General features: G+C 42.1%; 1 protein-coding gene across 4 annotated transcripts in view; it reads right to left on the minus strand.

The window, feature by feature from the left end:
• The window catches only part of CHCHD6 (coiled-coil-helix-coiled-coil-helix domain containing 6), a 280,902-nt gene that overhangs the window by 252,176 nt on the left and 7,440 nt on the right, over nucleotides 1-21,286 (minus strand). For all 4 annotated transcript variants that reach the window (XM_021719059.1, XM_008071644.2, XM_021719063.1 and 1 more), the window contains exon 2: nucleotides 2,027-2,162. In XM_021719059.1, the coding sequence (XP_021574734.1) occupies nucleotides 2,027-2,162 (136 nt within the window). The remainder of the gene's footprint in view (nucleotides 1-2,026; nucleotides 2,163-21,286) is intronic.

Consider the following 21,286-nt stretch of genomic DNA (forward strand, 5'->3'; position numbering starts at 1 on the left):
ACATTTACTTGGGGGTGTGGCATGAGATAGGGATTTAATTTCAATGTCTTTTTCTAATCTCATTCCATTGCTAAAATAAAACCAAAACTGGTTTTAAAGCAAAAAGTATCTTAAAATTGGTCAACTTCAAGATAGTCCATTTATGCTGACTCTTCTTCAGTATTCAAAAACTCAAAACTCACACCCTCATTTAAACAAAAATATTTTGTTGTAACTAAAACCAAATGACAAAAGAATATTATTCTTGCTTTGTAAACTACTGAAACTTACCAAAACTGAAGCAAACATTTCTTTTATCTTCTAAAGTTGAAACTGGTGTGTATTTTAGCAATTTTCACTTTTATTATCACTTTCTTCCTCTCACCAGTTAATCCAATTTATGAAAATACACTGGGTCAAGTTAGACCCCTCCTAAGCCCTCCCCATCAGCCAGCTAGACATATCATGGGGAGTGACTAAGTCCTTCTGGTAAAGGATAAGGGCATCTTACAGGTCTTCCAGGAATCTCACTCAGCCCCGTTGGTGGCAGATATTCAGAAAGATCTCAAAGTGGGTCCAAATCCAAGTGCTGACTTGCTTTACCACGTGTAGAAAGCTCTGAAGGGGACAACAGGAGCTAAGGTGTCAGAAAACCTGGCCGGCATTCCCAGACTTGAAGATGAAGCCAGAGTGCCCTGGTCACTGTGGGGAGGTCTCCATTACCTAGCTCCTGAGCACCACCCCAACATTTCCCCTTCCGTGTCCTCTGTATTACAGAGACAGCAAACTGCTTCTGGGTCCCCAAACAGGCCAGCTGCACCATGCTTGTTCCTGCTGTTCCCCTGACAGCAATGCCGATCTACCACCACTCTACCTTTCAAAATCTGGTTAGCCCCTCCCTAAAATCACGAGGCACTCCCTCCTCTGTGCTAACCTGGACCTCGGGCAAGACTATAGCGTTACATCATGACACGATACCACAATCTATTAGGTTACACATCTGGCTCCTTAACTAGAGTTGAGTGTGCCATTAGAGGGGGTCCCTGTCCACCTATCACTGTGTCCTGGCACGAGGCGCAGAACTTGGTCCATGGATAGCCTTCTGTAAATACTGAGTGAACAGGATATAGTTTCTGCCTCCTAAACTCTTATAACCTAATGGAAGATGAGTAGAAAAGACAGCACTAACATAAGGCTACGACCAAGGTGAACAATCCAGTGAATGGTTCTCCACTGTGAAAAGAGTCTGTCCTCTGTAGTGGAATGGCTCCTCCAGTCAATCAACTTTTTAAAAAATCAAGTTAAAGGTGATAGACAGACCCAGATTTTCAAAAGCAAGTATTTACTGAGCAGTTGCTTCAAGGACTTTTTTATTTTGCAATATCTTAACATTTTTATGCCTTACAGCTTCCTTTCTTAAAACTTTGTTTCTTTGTGTTTGCTGCAAGTGGTTATTTGGGGAAGAGCAGGAATTTCCTCTTTGTGATAGGCACAGCAGAGAACAAATCAGCTTTGTAAGCCTCCACAGTGGGCCAAGAAAGAGAAACTCCTAGGATCCCCCCTAGGAGGGATAAGCTAGGGTTGCTGAGGTAGGCACCGAAGTCACTGACTTAAGTCTCCATTGTTTGGTCCAATTCACATAAATCTATATAATTTTTTGACTTGAGAGACTAGAGTTACCTAGGTTGTACTGGTTATGCTCCTTCTGAGAATCCTTAAAAGCAACTTCTTACCTGACGTTGTCAAACCAAATCCTGTCTCATTTTTTACATATGGAGAAACTGAAACAGAGTGAGGGAAAACAGTCTGGCCCAAATTTAACTTCTGTTCTGACTAAACTGTGCTGCCTTCATTGTAGCAGAGAGCATCTGCCACACTTAGAAAGCCACCCTCTCCTGGAAAGCACACATAGGAATGGAGTTGCTTATATCATCCAGAAACAAATATGAGCCACATTAGCAATCAGAAGGGTTCGGACAAGTACATTATTTGTCACTCCTTTCACCTTCTCTTCCACTCTCCACAGAATTGTTACAAGCTACCATACCTTTCTGAGGGGCTTTCAAGTTGCTGTCTCGAGGGCCAAATGCAGAAGGTGAAGGAGAAGTAGGTGGAGGGCTTGGCTGCTGCCCTTCTGAGGGCTGGCTGAAATCCTTCATGCGGTTAACCACATTTTCAGACAGCTACAGAATTGGGAAAGGACAAGAAAAAGGTGTGTTACAGAAACTGCTAGAAATTGAGACTTACCTTTATTCATGCCCCAGATTTACTGAATACACTGATTCCTCAAGACCAATTCCAATAATATAATTCTACTCAAAATACTTTCATAGTGGCCCAGATTAATGCCAACCCATCTGGAATTCCAAGCTACCACAGCATATCCCCTAATGGCTGTGCAGCATCATTACCCATCACTCCCCTACACACACCCTTCACTGGTGGAACTTGACTTCTCCTGTTTCTCACCTCCTCTGAATTTACATATGCCATGCCCTTGGAAGTACCACCAGCCCCACCTCGCACCTACGTCCACCTCCACCTGTCCAAATCTTACCCTCAATGTCCCTTCTCCAGAGAACTTTCCCTGATAGTATCCAAGTGAAGTGCAGGCATACCTCATTTTATTGCATTTCACTTCATTGCACCTTGTAGATACAACATTTTTTACAAATTGAAGGTTTGCGGCAACCCTGCATCAAGCAAGTCTAGTGGCATCATTTTTCCAATAGCATGTGCTCACTTCAAGTCTCTGTATCACATCTTGGTAACCATCGCAATATCTCAAACTTCATTATTATTATATTGGCTATGGTGATCTGTGATCAGTGACCTTTGATGTTACTATTTTAAGTGTTTGACGGTGCCATGACCTGTGCCCATATAAGACAGTGAACTTAGTAAATAGATGTTGTATGTGTTCTGACTGCTCCACCCACCAGTCGTCCTCTCATCTCTCTCCCTCTCTGTGGGCCTCCTTCTTCCTCCTTGAAATACAACAAAATTAAAATTAGGCCAATGAATAGCCCAACAATGGCCTCAAGTGTTCAAATGAAAGGAAGAGTCACATGTCTCTCACTTTAAATCAAAAGATAGAAATGGCTAAGCTTGGTGAGGAAGGCATGCCAATAGCTGAGACAGGCTGAAAGCTAGGCCTCTTGTGCCAAACAGCCAAATTGTGAATGCAAAGGAAAAGTTATTGAGGGAAGTTTAAATTGCTGTTCCAGTGAACACAGAAATATAAGAAAGTGAAGCAGTATTTTTGCTGATACAAAATTTTAGTGGTTGATATAGAAGATCAAACCAGTCACAACAATCCCTTAAACTAAGCCTAATCCAGAGCAAGGCCCTAACTCTCTTCAATTCTAAGAAGGCTGAGAGAGGTGAGAAAGATGCAGACGAAAAATTGGAAGCTAGCAGAGGTTGATTCATTAGGTTTAAGAAAAGAAGCTGACTCCATTACATAAAGTGCAAGGTGAAGCAGCAAGTGCTGATGCAGAAGCTACAGCAAGGCATCCAGAGATCTAGCTAGGATAACTGATGATGGTGGCTACATTAAACAATAGATTTTTAATGTAAACAAAAGTCTCATACTGGGAGACGATGCCATCTAGGACTTTCATAGCGAGAGAAAAGTCAATGCCTGGTTTCAGAGAAAGGGACAGACTGACCATCTTGTTAGGGGCTTAATGCAGCTGGTGACTTTAAGTCAATGCTCATTTACCATTCCAGAAATCCTAGGACCCTTAAGAATTATGCTAGATCTAACCTGCCCATGCTCTAGAAATAGAACAAAGTCTAGATGGCAGCACATTTCTTTAAAACATGGTTTACTATATATTTTAAGCCCACTGTTGAGACCTGATGCTCAGAAGAAAACATTCCTTTCATCAAAAGATTACTGCACGTTGACAATGCACCTGGTCAACCAAGAGCTCTGACAGAGATGTACAGGAGATGAATGTTTTCATACCTGCTAACACAGCATCCATTCTGCAGTCCATGGATCAGGGGATAATTTTGACCTTCAAGACAGTGTGATGATTTCTGAAAGAACTAGAAATTGACCTTCCATATGACCCAGCAATTCCCCTATTCCCAATATGTAGGCAAAGTAAACTGAAAACTTTCTGGAGATGGATGTAGGCAAAGTAAACTGAAAACTTTCTGGAGAGGATTCACCATTCTAGATGTCATTGAGAATATTTATGATTCATGGGGAGGAAGTCAAAATGTCAACATTAATAGGACTTTGGAAGAAGTTTATTTCAACTCTCATGGATGACTCTGAGTAGTGGAGGGAGTCAGTGAAGATGTGGTGCGAGTAACAAGAGAACCACAATTAGAAATGGAACCTGAAGATGTGACCGAACCACTGCAACCTCATGATCAAACTTAAAGGGATGAAAAGTTGCTTCTTACAGATGAGCAAGAAAGTGGTTTCTTGAGATGGAATCTACTTATGGTGAAGATGATGTGAACATTGTTGAAATGACAACAAAGGATTTAAAATAGTATACAAACTTAGTTGATTTAGCAGCAGCAGGGTTTGAGAGAATAGACACCAATTTTGAAAGTTCTCCTGTGGGTAAAATTCTATCAAACAGCATCACATGCTACAAATAAATCTTTTGTGAAAGAGTCAATCAATGCAGCAAGTTTCACTGCTGTCTTATTTTAAGAAATCGCCACAGCCACCTGAGCCTTCAGCAATAACCAGCCTGATAAGTCAGCAGCCATTAACACTGAGGCAGACCTTCTGCAAGCAAAAAGATTATAACTCACTGAAGGTTCAGATGATCATTAGCATTTTTTAGCAATAAAATATTTTTAATTAAAGTATGTACTTTTTTAGACATAATGTTGCATACTTAACAGACTACAGTATAGTATAAATATAACTTTTATATATATTGGGAAAACAAAAAATTGTGTGACTTTCTTTATTTTGATATTCAACTCACTGTATTGTAGTGATCTGGAACCAAGCCTGCAATATCTCTAAGGTACATCTGAATCATTTCTCCCCTTTCTTTAAGCCCTCATTATAACACGTGTGTCTCTCAGAGAAGTAGTATACCTCCTACCTACCTATCCTGATGGTTTTTAAATACCACAAAAGCTAAGGCTGCATCTCACTTATCTCTGTATACTTCTAATGCCATGCATATATAATCAAAATACTGCTTGACTCATTTCACCTTAGTTTCCCTAACGAAGATTGGATAGGATAACTAAAATGTTCGTTCATTCTAGAGTAAGTGAAATAGGCCTGAGGGTGTCATAAAACATTTTACTGAGACAAAATAGCAAGCTAGGGATATGCCTATGATGAAAACCCTAAGAGTTCACTTAGTAAATATTTATTAAGTACCTAATATGTGCAAGGCATCATAAAACACAGCTGAGGGAAAGATATTAAAAATGACTTTAAGATAAAAGACATGATCAGACAGAGAAAAACACTCCCCTAGGTACATAGAGGTATGTGTAAGGACACTCACTGTGACATAGGAAAAAATAAATTGCAAACAACATAAACACCCTGTAATAGAGAACTGGCTAAAGAACCTTGGTGTACACGTTCTATGAAATTTTATGGAACCACTAAGATAGAATGAGGTAAAATACATATATACTGTCATGGAAGATACATGGACTATACAGCTGATTGTTTAAAACATCATAGAACGTTTTATGTATCTCAATTTTGTAAAAGAAAACAATTATAAAAATGTAGACATACAAACACAGCTATTTAGTATAGCTAAATTTGAATATATGCATCGCCATATATCCACAAATTCAAAGTGTGAATGTGCGTTTGGGTTTTCACAGATGTGCATATGCATGTGTATATGGGTCTGCTCAGACGGGAAGTTTACAAAGCTGCTTACCAAAGCACACAGGGGGTGCTCTTCAAGTGGGAACAGGAGCAGCTCGGGCAGAACTTTCACTTGTGATGCTTTTATGTCTTATGAAAATTTCTTTAGTAACTAAAGATAATGACATTAATCTCTCTGATACTTAAAAATCCAAATCAAATAGCTAATTAATGATATAAGACAAGAGAAGACCAAACACATACCTCAATAGACAAGAATCGATTTTCAACAAGGATACCAAGACAATTCAACGGGGATAGAATAGTTTCTTCAGCAAATGATGCTAGGACAACTGCATACTCTCTTGCCAAAGAATGCAGTTGGACCCCTACCTTACATTATATACAAAAATGAACTCAAAACAGATCTGAGACCTAAATGTAAGAGCTAAGATAATTAAACTCTTAGAAGAAAACACAGGACAGGCACAGTGGCTCAAGCCTATAATCCCAGCACTTTGGGAGGCCGAAAAGAGAGGATTGCCTGAGCCCGCAGGTTTGAGACCAGCCTGGGCAACATGGTGAGACCTCGTCTCTACAATAAAAATTAGCCAGGCATGGTAGCGCGCACCAGTAGTTCTGGCTACTTGGAAGGCTGAGGCAAAAGGATCGCCGGAGCCCAGCAGGTCGACACTGGGTTGGCTATGAGCATGCCACTGCACTCCAGCCTGGGCAATGGCGTGAGACTTCAACTAAAAAAAAAAAGAAGAAGAAGAAAACACAGGGGTAAATCATTATAGCCTTGGGTTTGGCAATGGATTCTAAAATATGATATCAAATACACGAGCAACAAAAGAAAAAAATAGATATACTAGACTTCATCAAACTTAAAAAGTTTTGTGTATCAAAGGACATAAGCAACTGAAAAGACAACCCACAGAATGGGAGAAAACATTTGTAAATCATATATCTGATAAGAAATTTCTTTCTAAACGGGCTCGGTGGCTCAGCCTGTAATCCTGCGCTTTGGGAGGCTGAGGTGAGTGGATTGCCTGAACCCGTGGGTTGAGACCTGCCTGAGCAACTTGGCGAGACCTCATCTCTACAATAAATAAAAAAAAATTAGCCGGGCGTGATAGTGCGCACCTGTAGTTCCAGTTACTTGGAAGGCTGAGGCGGAAGGATCGCCGGAGCCCAGCAGGTCGAGGCTGCGGTGGCCAAGAGCGGCCACTGCACTCCAGTCTGGGTGACAGAGTGAGACTCCAACTCAAAAAAAAAAAAAAAAAAAAAAATTTTTTTTCTAAAATATATAAAGAAATCTCACGATTGAATAATAAAAAGAAAAACAACCCAATTTTAAAATGAGCAAAGGACCTGCATAGAATTTTTTCCAAAGAAGATATTCAAATGGTCAATAAGCACATGAAAAGATATTCAACATCATTAGTCATTAGAGAAACACAAACTCAAACCACAATGAGATAACCACTTTATAGATACCAGGATAGTTATAATCAAAATGTCAAATTATAACAAGTGTTGGCAAGGATGTGGAAAAATCAGAAGCCCCATACATTGCTAGTGGGAATGTAAAATAGTACAGCCATCAAGGAAAACAGTCTGGATGCCCCTAAAAATTTTAAACACAGAGTTATCATTTGATATAGCAATTCCACTCCTCACTACATATCAAAGAGAAATGAAAACATATGTTCACACAAAAATTTGAACACAAATGTTCACATTAGCATTATGCAAAATAGTCCAAAAACTGGGCCGGGGGCAGTGGTTCAAGCCTGTAATCGCTACACTTTGGATGGCCGAGGTAAGGGGACTGCCTGAGTCCACAGGTTCAAGAACAGCCTGGGCAACTTGGCGAGACCTCATCTCTACAATAAAAGTAAAAAAATCAGCTGGGCATGATTGCACGCACCTGTAGCTCCAGCTACTTGGAAGGCTGAGGTAGAAGGATTGCCTGAGCCCAGCAGGTCGACACTGGGGTGGCCATGAGTATATACATGCCATTGCACTCCAGCCTAGGTGACAGAGTGAGACCCCCAACTCAAAAAAAAATAAAAATGGAGACCCAAATGTTCATCAACTAATAAATGGATAAGTAAAATGAAATATATCTATATAATGAAATATTATTCAGTCATAAAAAGGAATGAAGTACCAGCACATGCTACAACATGGATGAGCCCTGAAAACATTATGCTAAGTGAAAGAAGTCAGACACAAAAGGCCACATACCAAATAATATATATGATATGTTAGAACAGTTAAATCTCTAGATGCATGAAATACGTCAGTGGTTGCTTTGGACCTGGAGAAATGGGAAGCCTCGGGGATGACAGCTATAAGGTAAGTGGGTTTTTTTGTTTTGTTTTGAGTTGGAGTCTCACTGTTGCCCAGACTGGAGTGCAGTGGCTGCTCCCAGCCACCGCAGTCTTGACCTGCTGCGCTCCGGCAATCTTTCCACCTCAGCCTTCCAAGTAGCCGGAATTACAGGCATGCGCTACCATGCCCGGCTGATTTTTTGATTTACTGTAGAGATGAGGTCTCGCTGCCCAGGCGGGTCTCGAACCCGCGGGCTCAGGCAATCCACTCACCTCAGCCTCCCAAAGGTGCGGGATTACAGGCTGAGCCACTGAGCCCGGCTGGGTAAGTGGTTTTATCTGGGGTGGTATGAAGAAAATGTTCTAAAAATGATAGTGGCAATGTTCACAAACACCTGTGAATATACTACCCACCACTGAATCATATACATTAAATGGGTTAATTGTGTAGCATGTGAATTGTATTTCAATAAAGTTGTTACAAATAAAAAGGGAAAGAGAGAGAGAGAGAGAAAGCCAAAGACAAAAATGAGGAGCCCAGACATGTCACTCAGAAACAGCAAAAGGAGGCATCCCAGAAGAGGGAAGCAGCCAAGGAAGATATGAATTCCTGAAGGCAGGAGCAGGATTTAGACAGAAGTTTCAGTGCATTAGTGGCACTGGGGGAGTGAGAGTATTAATCCAAAACACCATAGAGCAGGACACAGAGGATGCCATACACGCAGGAAGGAAGCACAGACAGACAGAGACCAGTGTGCCTGCCACCACGAGCTTATTTTGGAAGGTGAGAGGTGTAAGGATGGACCTGGGTGAAGCTGACACAGAAAGAAGCTTCAAAGTCAGACAGAAGGGCCCAAACAATTGTGAAGAGATGCCAAAAGTATCTGAACAAAGAAACTTTTAATATGCAATATTTTTAGAAGATGAATTGGCAGTGTATACAGAGTACACTGGCAAGGGGGAGTGCCTTTGGTGATGATGTGATAAAGGCTTTACCTGGGAGCTGCTTTGGCTGTCAAGAATGAGAGAACATAGAGTTAAAGAAAACAGGAGTTTCGGTCTCAAGTTAGTCAAATAACTTGCATGAGAATGTCAGAAAAATGGAAATTAAGAAAAGAGAAACTATTTTGAGAAGGTAGAAAATTAGTTTGATTGTAGTTATTTTAAAAATCCCAGATTACAAAAAGGAAAGAGCCTTCCTAATTTTGCCAGTTTGCTCCTTTTTGCAACCGTAGCAACTAAACCCTTAACAAGTCCACATATTAGAAAAAGAGTAACCTCTATAGTACAGCCCAAGTCCCCAGTTATTACTGGAATCAGCCACACACTGTGGGCCAGTTCAGGACACCTGGTTGAGTGTGAGGTAACAGCAAGGGCAAAATGGAATATTCTTCCAGGTAGGTGGAGACATGGAGACAGATGGCTCTCAAGAGGGCATCCTAATGATGGCTGGAACCAACTTGCAAAATTTTCAGACAATTTTGCAAGCTGGTTGATTTTAAGATGGCAGTTGAAACTGACCATGGTGATATTTCCTCCACAAAATCTGGAAAATGCTACACACCAGGCCCTTTACTGGGAAGGGAGAGGAAAGGCACTTGTTAGAAATTCACCAGCACACAACTGGACATCCCCCACCCCCTAGAGTGGATCCTGTGGAAATGCACCAGTCCTCTGAGGGAGGGAGGTTAGCACTAAGGATTGAACCTTGAGTGGTTCTGGGTCTGATGTGAGTACAGGTGGGGCATCGATGACATGTGTGATTTGTATGAAGGTGGCAGTCATAGCTGGCAATGTCTTCATCACACCACATGAACAGAAGAGAAATGTGGCTCTAGTAGTACAGCTCATGTGGGGACCAGAGGAAGCGGCCAAACTAAGGCAAACAAGCAGGGGCACCATAACCACAGCACATGTTCCTTTATCAAACTATTTGTTTACTAAGCACATGTGATTGCAGTGTTCTAGAAACAGCAGGTAATAGTAGTGAAAGAAAGCAACATAGCCCATATTTCTGGAGCTTACATTCTAAGTAGCTGAGAGACAATAAACAAGTAAACAATTGTTTCACATGTACTATTTCATCGATCCTAAGACACCATCAATTGTAAACTACCCCATCATTTTACACAGCCTGATGAAAGACAAAGAAACCCTAATGAAATTAACATTCCACCTATGATATAACATCCTTACTTCAAAAATGTCTAAACATGGGTCTGAAAAGTCGATGAAGTGCATTAGTGGTAAGTGCAATGTGAAGAAAAATGACAACATTAAAGTGATGGGAGCACATAAGGCGGGGAACACAGGAAATCTTTTGCACTGGGATAGGCTGCTTACAGATGGCACTTATGTCAGGGCTCCTGCCCTTGGCTGAGGAACCCCAACCACACTCACATCTTGAGGTCTACTCCAGCAGATGAGAGATGCAGTCTCTGAGAAGGACTGAGTCTGGCATGTCTCAGGGTTCCACAGAAGGCCAGCGTGACTGGAGAAAAGTGGGTGAAATGAAGAAGGGGACCAGATGATCAATCAGGTCAGAGGGACAGGCAAAGACTAAAGTGTGCGAGTTCTGGCAGACCCAGATAGAGACAGAGGCAGACAAGAACAGAGAAAGTTCAAATTTGATCCAAGAGCAAGAGAAAGCCACAGTGGGAATTCTGCACAGGTGAGCCAGAGCCTCTGATTTGCTAGTCGCAGCCCAGGTGGTAAGTAAAGGGTTAGGGAAAATATTGGCAAGATTCTTGTTGACAGTGAGAGATTTGTAATATTTTTAAATGTTGCCACAAAATATAACAAGTAATGTTTTTAATCAACAAATATATACACACACGCAGTAGTCATACGAGAATAAACACCATCTGGGCAGTGCTCCCTGCACCAACAGAACCAGAATGGAGGCCTCCAGAGCCAGACAGGGCTAGGCACTCAGTGCCAGAGGCCCAGTGGTCACTCTTCTGGCAGAGCTGGCCAGAGGGACCTGTGTGGTCAGCAGATGGAGGGCCAAATCAGAAGAGGAAGAGGAGTTCTGCCTCTTCTCCAGCTGTGTGACCCCGACCCAGGTCTTCAGTTTCTCTGAGCTTCACTTTTCTCACCTGTGAAATAGAGACTCCCCCAAGGCTGGCCTGGCTGCCACAGGAATTAAGTGTTCACAGACTGGCCTGGGTTTGAATCTCACCCAAGTTGCTTGCCATCTGTGTGACCTTGGGCAGGAGACTTCTTATCTCTTAAGTCAGTTTCTTCATCTGTGAGATGGAAATAATTAATAGAACAGACTGTTGGGCTGTTGTGAGGATTAAATGAAGCAACCTACAGAAAGCAGTTGGCACAAAGTAAACAATCAATATTAGCTATTAAAGAATGCTGCAGTTCGTGATGTGCCTGGGCAACTTGGCGAGACCTCATCTCTACAATGAATCAAAAATTAGCCAGGCGTGGTAGCGTGCGCCTGTAGTTCCAGCTACTTGGAAGGCTGAGGCGGAAGGATTGCAGGAGCCCAGCAGGTCGAGGCTGCGGTGGCCGGGAGCCGCCACTGCACTCCAGTCTGGGTGACAGAGTGAGACTCCAACTCAAAAAAAAAAAGAATGCTGCAAAGCTCTATATAAATATTAATTATAATCCATACCAGACACACACTGAGTGCATAAAAATATATGAGCTGATCAATAACACCAACAACAGTTAGCATTTGCCATGTACTATAAACTAAGCACTGTTTGTTTGAAGTGGTCTCCATGTAACTTTGTGACCTTGATCAAGCCTCCTGTCTATAATGCGGACAAAATCAAACTGGGCAGACTCTTTTTAAAGTACCCTCCAGCTCTGGTGTCCTGTGGCTCAAACTGGACCTGCCCTCAACCTGAATGACAGGGGAATACCAAGGAGAGGAGAACTTTTCCCTGTCGCCACCACAGCACATTTGGCTGGCACCTCCACAAATCTCCAGTGACTGTAGTCCAAGAAGGAATCTCCATCCTCCTTTCTCCAGCCCACAGCCCTCACCCTGTGAGCTTGGTGGCCATAAGTGGGTAGGCATGTCCACAGACAGCCAAAGTCAGAGGCAGAGATAGGGTAGGGAGGGCCCCAAGCCTCAATGTAAGTCACACATGCACAGAGAGACCTCACACTTCCGTCCTAACAAATGCACCTAGAGTCCAGATCCCACTTCCTTCCAGGGATCACCATGCCATGAGCCTACTCAAAATGCCACCCTCACCCAAAAGTAACTGTGACTTTAGAGGCAAGTTTCCAAAGAGAAGGCTACAAGTTTCTTCTTTTTTATTTTTATTTATTTCCCCCCCGCCCCGCCTACCCACCCTTTTAATTTTTAAAGAGACAGCACTCGCACTCCTATCGTTGTTCATCCATCCATCTAGTTATTGATAATACTCGCTTGAGGTTTTTTGATTGTTTGTTTGTTTTTGTTTTTGTGTTGGCATCTCACCCTGTCACCCACACTAGAGTGCAGTGGCACACTCATGGCCACCACAGCCTCAACCTGCTGGGCTCAGGCAATCCTTTGACCTCAGCCTTCCAAGTAGCTGGAACTACATGTGCACGCCACCACACCTGGCTGATTTTTCAATTTATTGTAGAGACAAGGTCTCACCAAGTTGCCCAGGCTGGTCTCGAATCCCTGACCTCAGGCAATCCTCTTGCCTCTGCCTCCCAAGGTGCTGGGATTACAGGCATGAGCCACTGAGCCCGGCTGAGAGTCATAATTATGAGTCAAAACACCTAACACTGCCTACTAGTGCACATTCATTCAGCACTATATACAGACCACCTCACCAATCCTCACACCACCACATCCAATTTCCAGTTGAGAAAATCAAGGCAGAGAAAAGTTAAAGAACTTGCCCAAGCCACGAAGCTGGCAGGACACCTGCCTGATTGCAGGGCAGGCCACCTGACCCCAGGACCTGCACACTTAGCCACTGTGCTGCTCTGCTTTGGGGGCAGTAGGATGTTACCCCAGCAAGATCAAGGGGAGACACAGCACTCATGGGTTGTCTCAGCTCTGCTAAAGAGCCCAGGAGTCTCAGTGTCAGAAGCCCAAGCTTCAGCTAGAAGGGAGATGCTCTGAGTCAGGCCTGAAGGGATTACTTCAAAGAAGATAGGGAGCAGAGGAAGAAAGCCATGAGGGAATGCTGAGGTCCAGTCTGACACACAAGTACATGAATACATTAGGCTGTGAAGGGCTGTTGAGGTTCCACCTGTTGTAGGCCTTGAATGACAAGTCAAGGAAGCTACAACTTATTCTATAGCCAATTGAGACTCACTGATGGCTCAAGCAAGGACTCGATCAGGCTCTTCTTTTTGTCCAGGATATTCTGGCAAAGCAGAGGGAGGGACTGAGAGAATGAAGGGTCTGGAGGCAGGGTTACTACCACAATCATGCAAATCAGGAGTAAAAGGGCTGAAAAATAAAACAGCTGCAGGAGTGAAGGGGAGAGAATGAATATAAAAGACACTAAGGAAGTAAAATTATTTAAGACCAGGCATCTGACTAAATGCACAGGCAAGAGAAAAAAAGCAATTTACAGAATCTTATATACAATATGATCTCATTTGTACTATAAAAAAGGAAAGAGTACGCCTGTATATATAGGCTTGGAAAATGTTTGAAAAGATTCATAAGAAATTGTGAACAGTTGGCATTTTAAAATAAGATGCATTTTGCAAGAAGAAAAAGTCCTAAAGTAATACATGAGGGAAACGCCTGGCTCGCTGGAAAGAGGGAGGTGTCATTACTAAGCCGAGAACTGTTGTATGTGTAGTGTTCTAAGTTCATCCAAGTAGCTCTGCTCCACAGGCAAAGAGGCTGCACAGGAAGCCGCAAGAGGTTGCCTCTGGAGAAAGAAATTAGGAAATCCCTGATATCAGAGAGATGCCTAGGGGCAGACCAGAGAAAGGAGTAATTTCTTTACACTCCAGAAGGGGGCAACAAAGCTCACAGCCATAGTAGGGGAATCTGAAACCCAAGTGATAATAAGGGTGCCTACTTAAAACTAATGAGAAAAACCACCATGATTTACTTACTATTTCTAGGGCACCCTCCATATGCCAGGCTCTAGGTTAAGTGCCTTCTCTGCGCAGCAGGTGCTATTCACCATGTTACAGATTAAGAAACTAGAGTTAGGGAGGCTGAACACCACCCAAGATCATAGACATCATTAAGTGCTAGGACCAAGACTGTAATCCAAACCCTGAGTACTTAACAGTGACACCTGCACAAGTAAGGCAGTAACACGAAGCTACTCTGAGTTGATGAGTAGCTATTTTCATAGAAGGGCCAATTCAAAAAAAAATTTTTTTTTTTAAAGACAATTTGCAACTCCTATTTCCTCCATGGATGTTTCTTTCTAGAGCCCCAGAAGAAAGGGAAGGGGGAGCACCTATACACTCATAAAACAGACAACCTACTTAAAGTAGTTGAACATCAATATGAAAATTAGCACTTTTTAGCCTTAAAATGTTTTCCTATCTAGGCATATTTCAAAAGTAGCAATGGGAAGGCAGTTTTCTAAGCATTATTCTTTACATTGTATGTCCACAAAGTGAGGCATCAGCTCACTTACAGACAGGATCAGTGTCACCCAAGGACAGAGGTGACATGCAGAGAGAAGCACCCTACCCAAAGCTATACAATGCATTAGCTCCAAGCCAAGGCCGTACGCCATCCACTCAAGGCAGCATTTTCTGAGGGCCCACTCATCACCAGTCATTGTGCCAAGCACTGGGAAACTAGGAGGAGAAAAAGTCAGCCCCCTGCTCTCTCCCAGCCCATGCCTACAGCAGGCATGCAGGGTAGGCCAGGGCCAGCCAAGCACCAGAGTAGCAGAACGCAGTCAATTTCCAGAAGAATAGACTTCTGAGAGGCTCGCTCTATCAGTTGCTACTGAAGCTGACACCCCAATCCCCATAGATGTGCTACCCAATCCTATGATTCTAGAAAGATTCTGCTTCTTGTCTATGGCTGTTGCCTTGGAGATTTTGTTCCCTATTCCTTCAGTTTTCTATGAGCTGAAATTAGATCCACCGGCTGCTCATCACAGATTTAAATCCCAAAATGTCAGAACAAGAAGAACCCTTGGAGACCTCCTACACCAAGCATGGAAAACACAAATATGCACAGGGGTCAGGCTCGTGACAGAAACAAATTTTAAAAAGCAGGGCAAGGATGATGTGGTGGGGACAGCAATAAGACCACATGCCACACCTAAAGAGGCAGCCACTTCACAACTCCAGCCAAGAACTGCCATATAAGAATGGCTAGCCTTTAGATGTTTTTCCCCCATAAAAGCTAGAAACTGAATTCATGTAAAGCCTCCCAACTTTTAAATGGTGGCAATCAATCAAAATCAATTAATACCACAAAGTTTCTGGACGGATGTTTTGGGTCAAGAAAAACTGAGCCAGTGGCTTAAACTTCTGTCCACTAAGTATTTTACTTACTTGTGCCAGGTTCTGGGCTATGTGCTGGGGCAGAGAGATAAATAAGATGTGACTCCTGTTCATGGGGCAGTAAGGGAGAAAGCATTAGATCATTTGGACCCAAGGCAGAAAGCACTGGAAGGGGAGCACAGAGTCTGCAGGTAACACCACAGAAAGCAACACTTGTACTTGGTCCTGAGGATAAAGAGGGATTTAGTCAAAGTAGGGAGAGAATGACAGCATCATAAGCACAGAAGCATGAAGCAGCTGAGAGTATGGCAGGAGCAAGTGTCTCTGCTGGGAGGCACAGCAGAGACAGGAAGTTGTGTCCACACATGGACAGCCTCGTGAGCCAGCCCCAGGAATGTGTTTAACCTAGAGGCAATGGGAAGGTGTGTAAGGATGTGACACAAGTAGCTTCAACTCTGAACAGTCACTGTGACACAGAAAGCTGCGCATGGGACTGCCTCCGGAGCAGAACTAATGAAACACAGAGGAAGATGGAGTTTTGCCCTGTGCACTATCTCTTGAACTGTCTAAATTTTATGACCATTTTCTGGAAACCTGCTCAAAAGTAAAATGTACCTTTTTTAAAAATTGCCCTGGTAGTACCAGAAAGTATAGATTTGTGGGGAACGAGCCTATTGGAAGAAAGAACAATTTGTCAGGTAATCAAAGGGAAGATGGTATGGGCCTGAAGTGAAAGAGCGGGAAGGTTAAGAGGGGTTAAACAGAGAAACTGCTGGAGGACAATCTCAAGACCTACCATTAAATGCAGAGAAAGAGAGGAATATGGATGATTGCCTGCTCTCTGAATAAGGGACTGGAGGGTGGAGCCATTCACAACATTAAAACGGTCATTTCTGAGAGAGGCAGAGGAGGAATAAGGATGAGTCTCATTTGGACATAGTGAATCATATGTCCCCCACAGGACATGAGACATGCAACATGCAAGGAGAGTGGCCAGGGGCATTTGGGACAGCTCTGGCTTAGATATTTAGAATCCAGAAGCCATCCGCTCACGAATAAGGATGAAAGAGAATGGCCAGGGAGAGGGCACAGACGGGACAGAAGGCTGAGTTAGGAAACAATCTGAAGCTTCTACCACACACAGGAAGTGCAGAAATGGCAAGCCGGACACCAGCATCGCTGTGAAGAGCATGCAGCGACCTCTCTTCAATCGACGGAAGAGGCAGCACTTGAAACCCAAAAGTATCACATATGCCTTCCAGTGCAATGTCTTTACTTCCCAAATGTGGGAAGCTCATCCCAAGATGAGCTTAGTAACAGTTAAAATTAACAACTATTCTTACATCTATATTATTTTATAAATTTACTTTCTGCATAGAAAGATCTTTAACACTAGACTGTGATACAGGTAAGAAATATGCAATGGAATTTCATTATACATGAGGGATTATATTCTAAAGTCAGGCTGCAAGGTGGAAATCACTTTACCTCCTGAACTGTTTAAATTTTATTACTGGTTACACTCTAACACTAATAAGATAAAATGTAAAGGATATTCAAATAGACTGGGTGTGGTGGCTCATACCTGTAATCCCAACACTTTAGGAGGCTGAGATGAGAGAATCACTTGAACCCAGGAGTTCAGACCAGCCTGGGCAACACAGTGATACCTGGTCTCCACAAAAAATACAAACCTTAGCCTGGCATGGTTATACAGGCCTGTAATCTCAGCTACTCAGGAGGCTGAGGCAAAAGGATTACTTGTGCCCAGGAGGTTATGGATGCAGTGAGCCAGGATCATGTCACTGCATTCTAGCCTAGGCAACAGAGACCCCTGTCTCCAAATATATATACATATTCAAATAAACCCTTGAGAGTTGAGCATTCCCTAAAAAGTCCAGCATAACTGTGTAGGCAGCCTCCTGTTGCCATTCTCAGACACAGTGAGTTTGGAAATCCCCAAGGCAGAAGAACAGAGAGCACCATGGCAAAGTCCACATGCAAGTGATGGACCTTTATACCACCATGCCTTTAAGACGAGCCTCCACTCCTCAACAGATGAGGAGGAAAGACAGAGAGACCCAAAGTGCTCTGCTTCCCTTAAGAATCTGCTCTACTTAGTTTCCTCAACTTATGTCAGAAGATGTGATATGGTTTGGGAGCATCAAACAGAATAACACATGTGAAAGCAGCTAGCCCAGAGACGAATGCATGGTGTGCACTCAAGCAATGTTTGCTGGACTTGATATCAGATTCAAACACGTTCAGTGGAAAGCAGTAGAGAAGCTAGCCACCTGTTTCCTGGCTTTCCAAGTTGGCATTCCTGCTGTGGGCTCCATCAAACTGCACTTACCCAAATGGTTAGCCACATAGAGCTTGAAAGCTGTGGAAGACTGGCAGAGACCTGTGATCTAACCTATTTAAGGTACCTATGCTAAACACATACATAGAGATACTATGTCATATCTCCATCTTGCACATAAGGAGAAAGTCTTATCTTTTTGCAGTGTCAGGGAAGTCCAGGTGTTCTGAGATCTCCTGTTTATCACACTGCCTTTAAGCAAATCAACTAACATGAACAATGCAACCAAAAAGCAGACATTTGAGAGTGGACAGGATCCCAAGAACAGAGGTTAACCTCTAGCAGGAACAAAAGAAAGATAAAGAACTAACGGGAAAAGTAATAATGTAAAACAACATAAGAAACACTGAAGTTCATACTGAGATATTCAAGGAGGCAAGCTCAGAAGCATTTCACCAGGCAACTGTATGGTAGAAAAGCAAATTTGCTGTACACATACAGAACAAGTCTGTGTAAGAGCTTTGGAAGAGTAAGATCCTCATGCACAGTTGCCAAAAAACTTCCAGCTTGGCCAGAAGGACTGTCAATTCCTTAATCCAAGCATGTAATTTACATGTATATACTAATACACTAATCAGCCAGACACTATAGTAAAAATCTAGTGTTTGCCCTTTTGGAGCATATAAAAAAGAACAGAACATAAGCACAGAGAGAAAGGGATGAGTGAGACTGTTAAAAGATAAAATTATCAATCTGGAAAACATCTATGAAAAACTTACAGCTAGCCGGGCTTGGTGGCTCAGCCTGTAATCCTGCGCCTTGGGAGGCTGAAGTAAGTGGACTGCCTGAGCCCACGGGTTCGAGACCCACCTGAGCAACTTGGTGAGACCTCATCTCTACAATAAATCAAAAAATTAGCAAGGTGTGGTAACACATGCCTGTAGTTCCAGCCACTGAAAGGCTGAGGCGGAAGGATCGCCGGAGCCCAGCAGGTCAAGGCTGCAGTGGCCGGGAGCTGCCACTGCACTCCAGTCTGGGTGGCAGAGTGAGACTCCAACTCAAAAAAAGAAAAAGAAAAACTTACAGCTAACACATATAATAACAGAAGACTGAATGCTTTCTCCTTAAATTCAGGACTGAGGCAAAGACATCCACTTTCACTACTTCCATTCAACATTGTACTGGAGATTCGAGCCAACGCAAGAAGGCAAGAAAAAGAAAGGGCATCCAGATTGGAAGAAAAGAAGTAAATCTTTAATTACAAAATATGTTCCTACTGTAAAATATATACTACAAAATCCAACAAAAAACTATTACAACTAATAAATGAGCTCAACAAGGTTGCAAGATACAAGATCAATATACAGAGATGAACTATATTTCTGGACACTAGCAACAATGAATCCAAAAATTAAATTAAGAAAACAATTTACAGTAGTATCAAAAGAAAAATAGGAATAAATTTAAGAAAAGTGTAAGACTTGTACACTAAAAGTACAAAACATTCCTGAGATAAAATTCAGGATGATTGGCTGGGCACGGTGGCTCACGCCTGTAATTCCAGCACTTTGGAAGGCTGAGGTAAGAGGATTGCCTGAGCCCGCGGGTTCGAGACCAGCCTGGGTAACCTGGCGAGACCTAATCTCTACAATAAATCAAAAAATTAGTCGGGCGTGGTAGTACACGCTTGTAGTTCCAACTACTTGGAAGACTGAAGCGAAGGATCACCTAAGTCCAGCAGATAGAGGTTGTGATGGCCGTGAGCGTACCACTGCACTCCAGCCTGGGCAACAGAGTGAGACTCCAAGTCAAACAAACAAAAAAATTCAGGAAGATCTCATAAGTAGAGAGATAATTCATTTTCACTAACTGGAAGACTCTGTATTGTTAAGAGCAATTCTCTTCGAAGTAATCTATAGATTCAACACAAATTCTATCAAAATCCCAATCAGCTTTATTGCAGATGTTAACTAATTCTAAAATGTTAACAGAAATGCAAAGAGCCCAGAACAGTTAAAAACAACCTTAAAAAAGAAGAACAAAGCCTTATACTTCCCAATTTTGAAACTTACTACAAATCTACATTAATCATGACAGTATTGTCATGGCATAAGGACACAGAGATCAATGGAACAGAATTGAGAGTCTGAAATAAACATTTATGCTCAATGGATCTTTACAAAGGTTCCAAAGTAATTAAGTTGGCAAAGTTAATAGTCTTTTCAACAAACAGTGATTGAAAAAATTAGATATATCATGCAAAAAGATAGATCTAGATCAGGGTTCAGCAAACTCTGATGCTTGAGCCAAATTCAAACCACCATTTGGTTTTGTAAATAAAGCTTTATTGGAACACAATCAAACTCATTTACTTGCACATTGTCTATGCTGCTTTCCTCTACAATAGCAGAATTTAGTATAGCAGCCCCTATGTATAGCAGATTGGTGCCAGGACCCTTGCAGATACCAAAATCTGAGAATGCTCAAGTCTCTTACATAAAATGTCATGGCATTTGCATATAACCTACACACATCCTCCTGTATACTTTAAATAATCTATAGATTATACTTACACTACCTGATACAATATAAATGCTATATAAATAGTTGCTATGCTGTATTTTTATTTGTATTTTTATACAAATATATAGTACATGCATTTTATATATATATATGTGTGTGTGTGTGTGTGTCTTTAAAGGATAAATGCTTATAATTTTGAAGTCTGTCAATTTTTTTCTTTTATTGTGCTTTTGGATAGCTCAGAAATCTTCATCTAACCAAGGTTGAAACATTAAAATAATACAACGATATACATAATATATACAAAGTGTATAATATACTGTTGTATTATTTTAATTGTTTTTTCCTAATATTTTCAATATCAAAATATTTTCAATATTTCAATACACAGCTGGTTGAATCTGCAGATGCAGAACCTAAAGATACAGAGAACCAGCTGTAACATGACAGAGACTTTCCAGTCTGCAAAACCTGTAGCAGTGTACGTTGGTCCTTTACAGAAAATTTTTGCTAAGCCCTGATTGAGAGTCTTCCCTCACAACACACACAAAAACTAACTCAAAATGGATCACAAACTAAATATTAAAGACCAAATGAAAAGTCCTTAGGAGAAAAAAACAGGAGAAAATTTTCCTGACCTTGGTTAGACAAAGATTTCTGAGATATAACACCAAAAGCACAATTAATAAAAGAAAGAAAAAAAGCCGGGCTCAGTGGCTCAGCCTGTAATCCTGCGCCTTTGGGAGGCTGAGGTGAGTAGATTGCCTGAGCCCATGGGTTCGAGACCCCTGGGCAACTTAGCGAGACCTCATCTCTACAATAAATCAAAACGAGCCAGGCGTGGTAGCACGCACCTGTAGTTCCAGCTACTTGGAAGGCTGAGGTGGAAGGATTGCCAGAACCCAGCAG

Source organism: Carlito syrichta, unplaced genomic scaffold (assembly GCF_000164805.1).
Source record: "Carlito syrichta isolate Samal-C Ts95f unplaced genomic scaffold, Tarsius_syrichta-2.0.1 Scaffold113541, whole genome shotgun sequence".
NCBI lineage: Eukaryota > Metazoa > Chordata > Mammalia > Primates > Tarsiidae > Carlito > Carlito syrichta.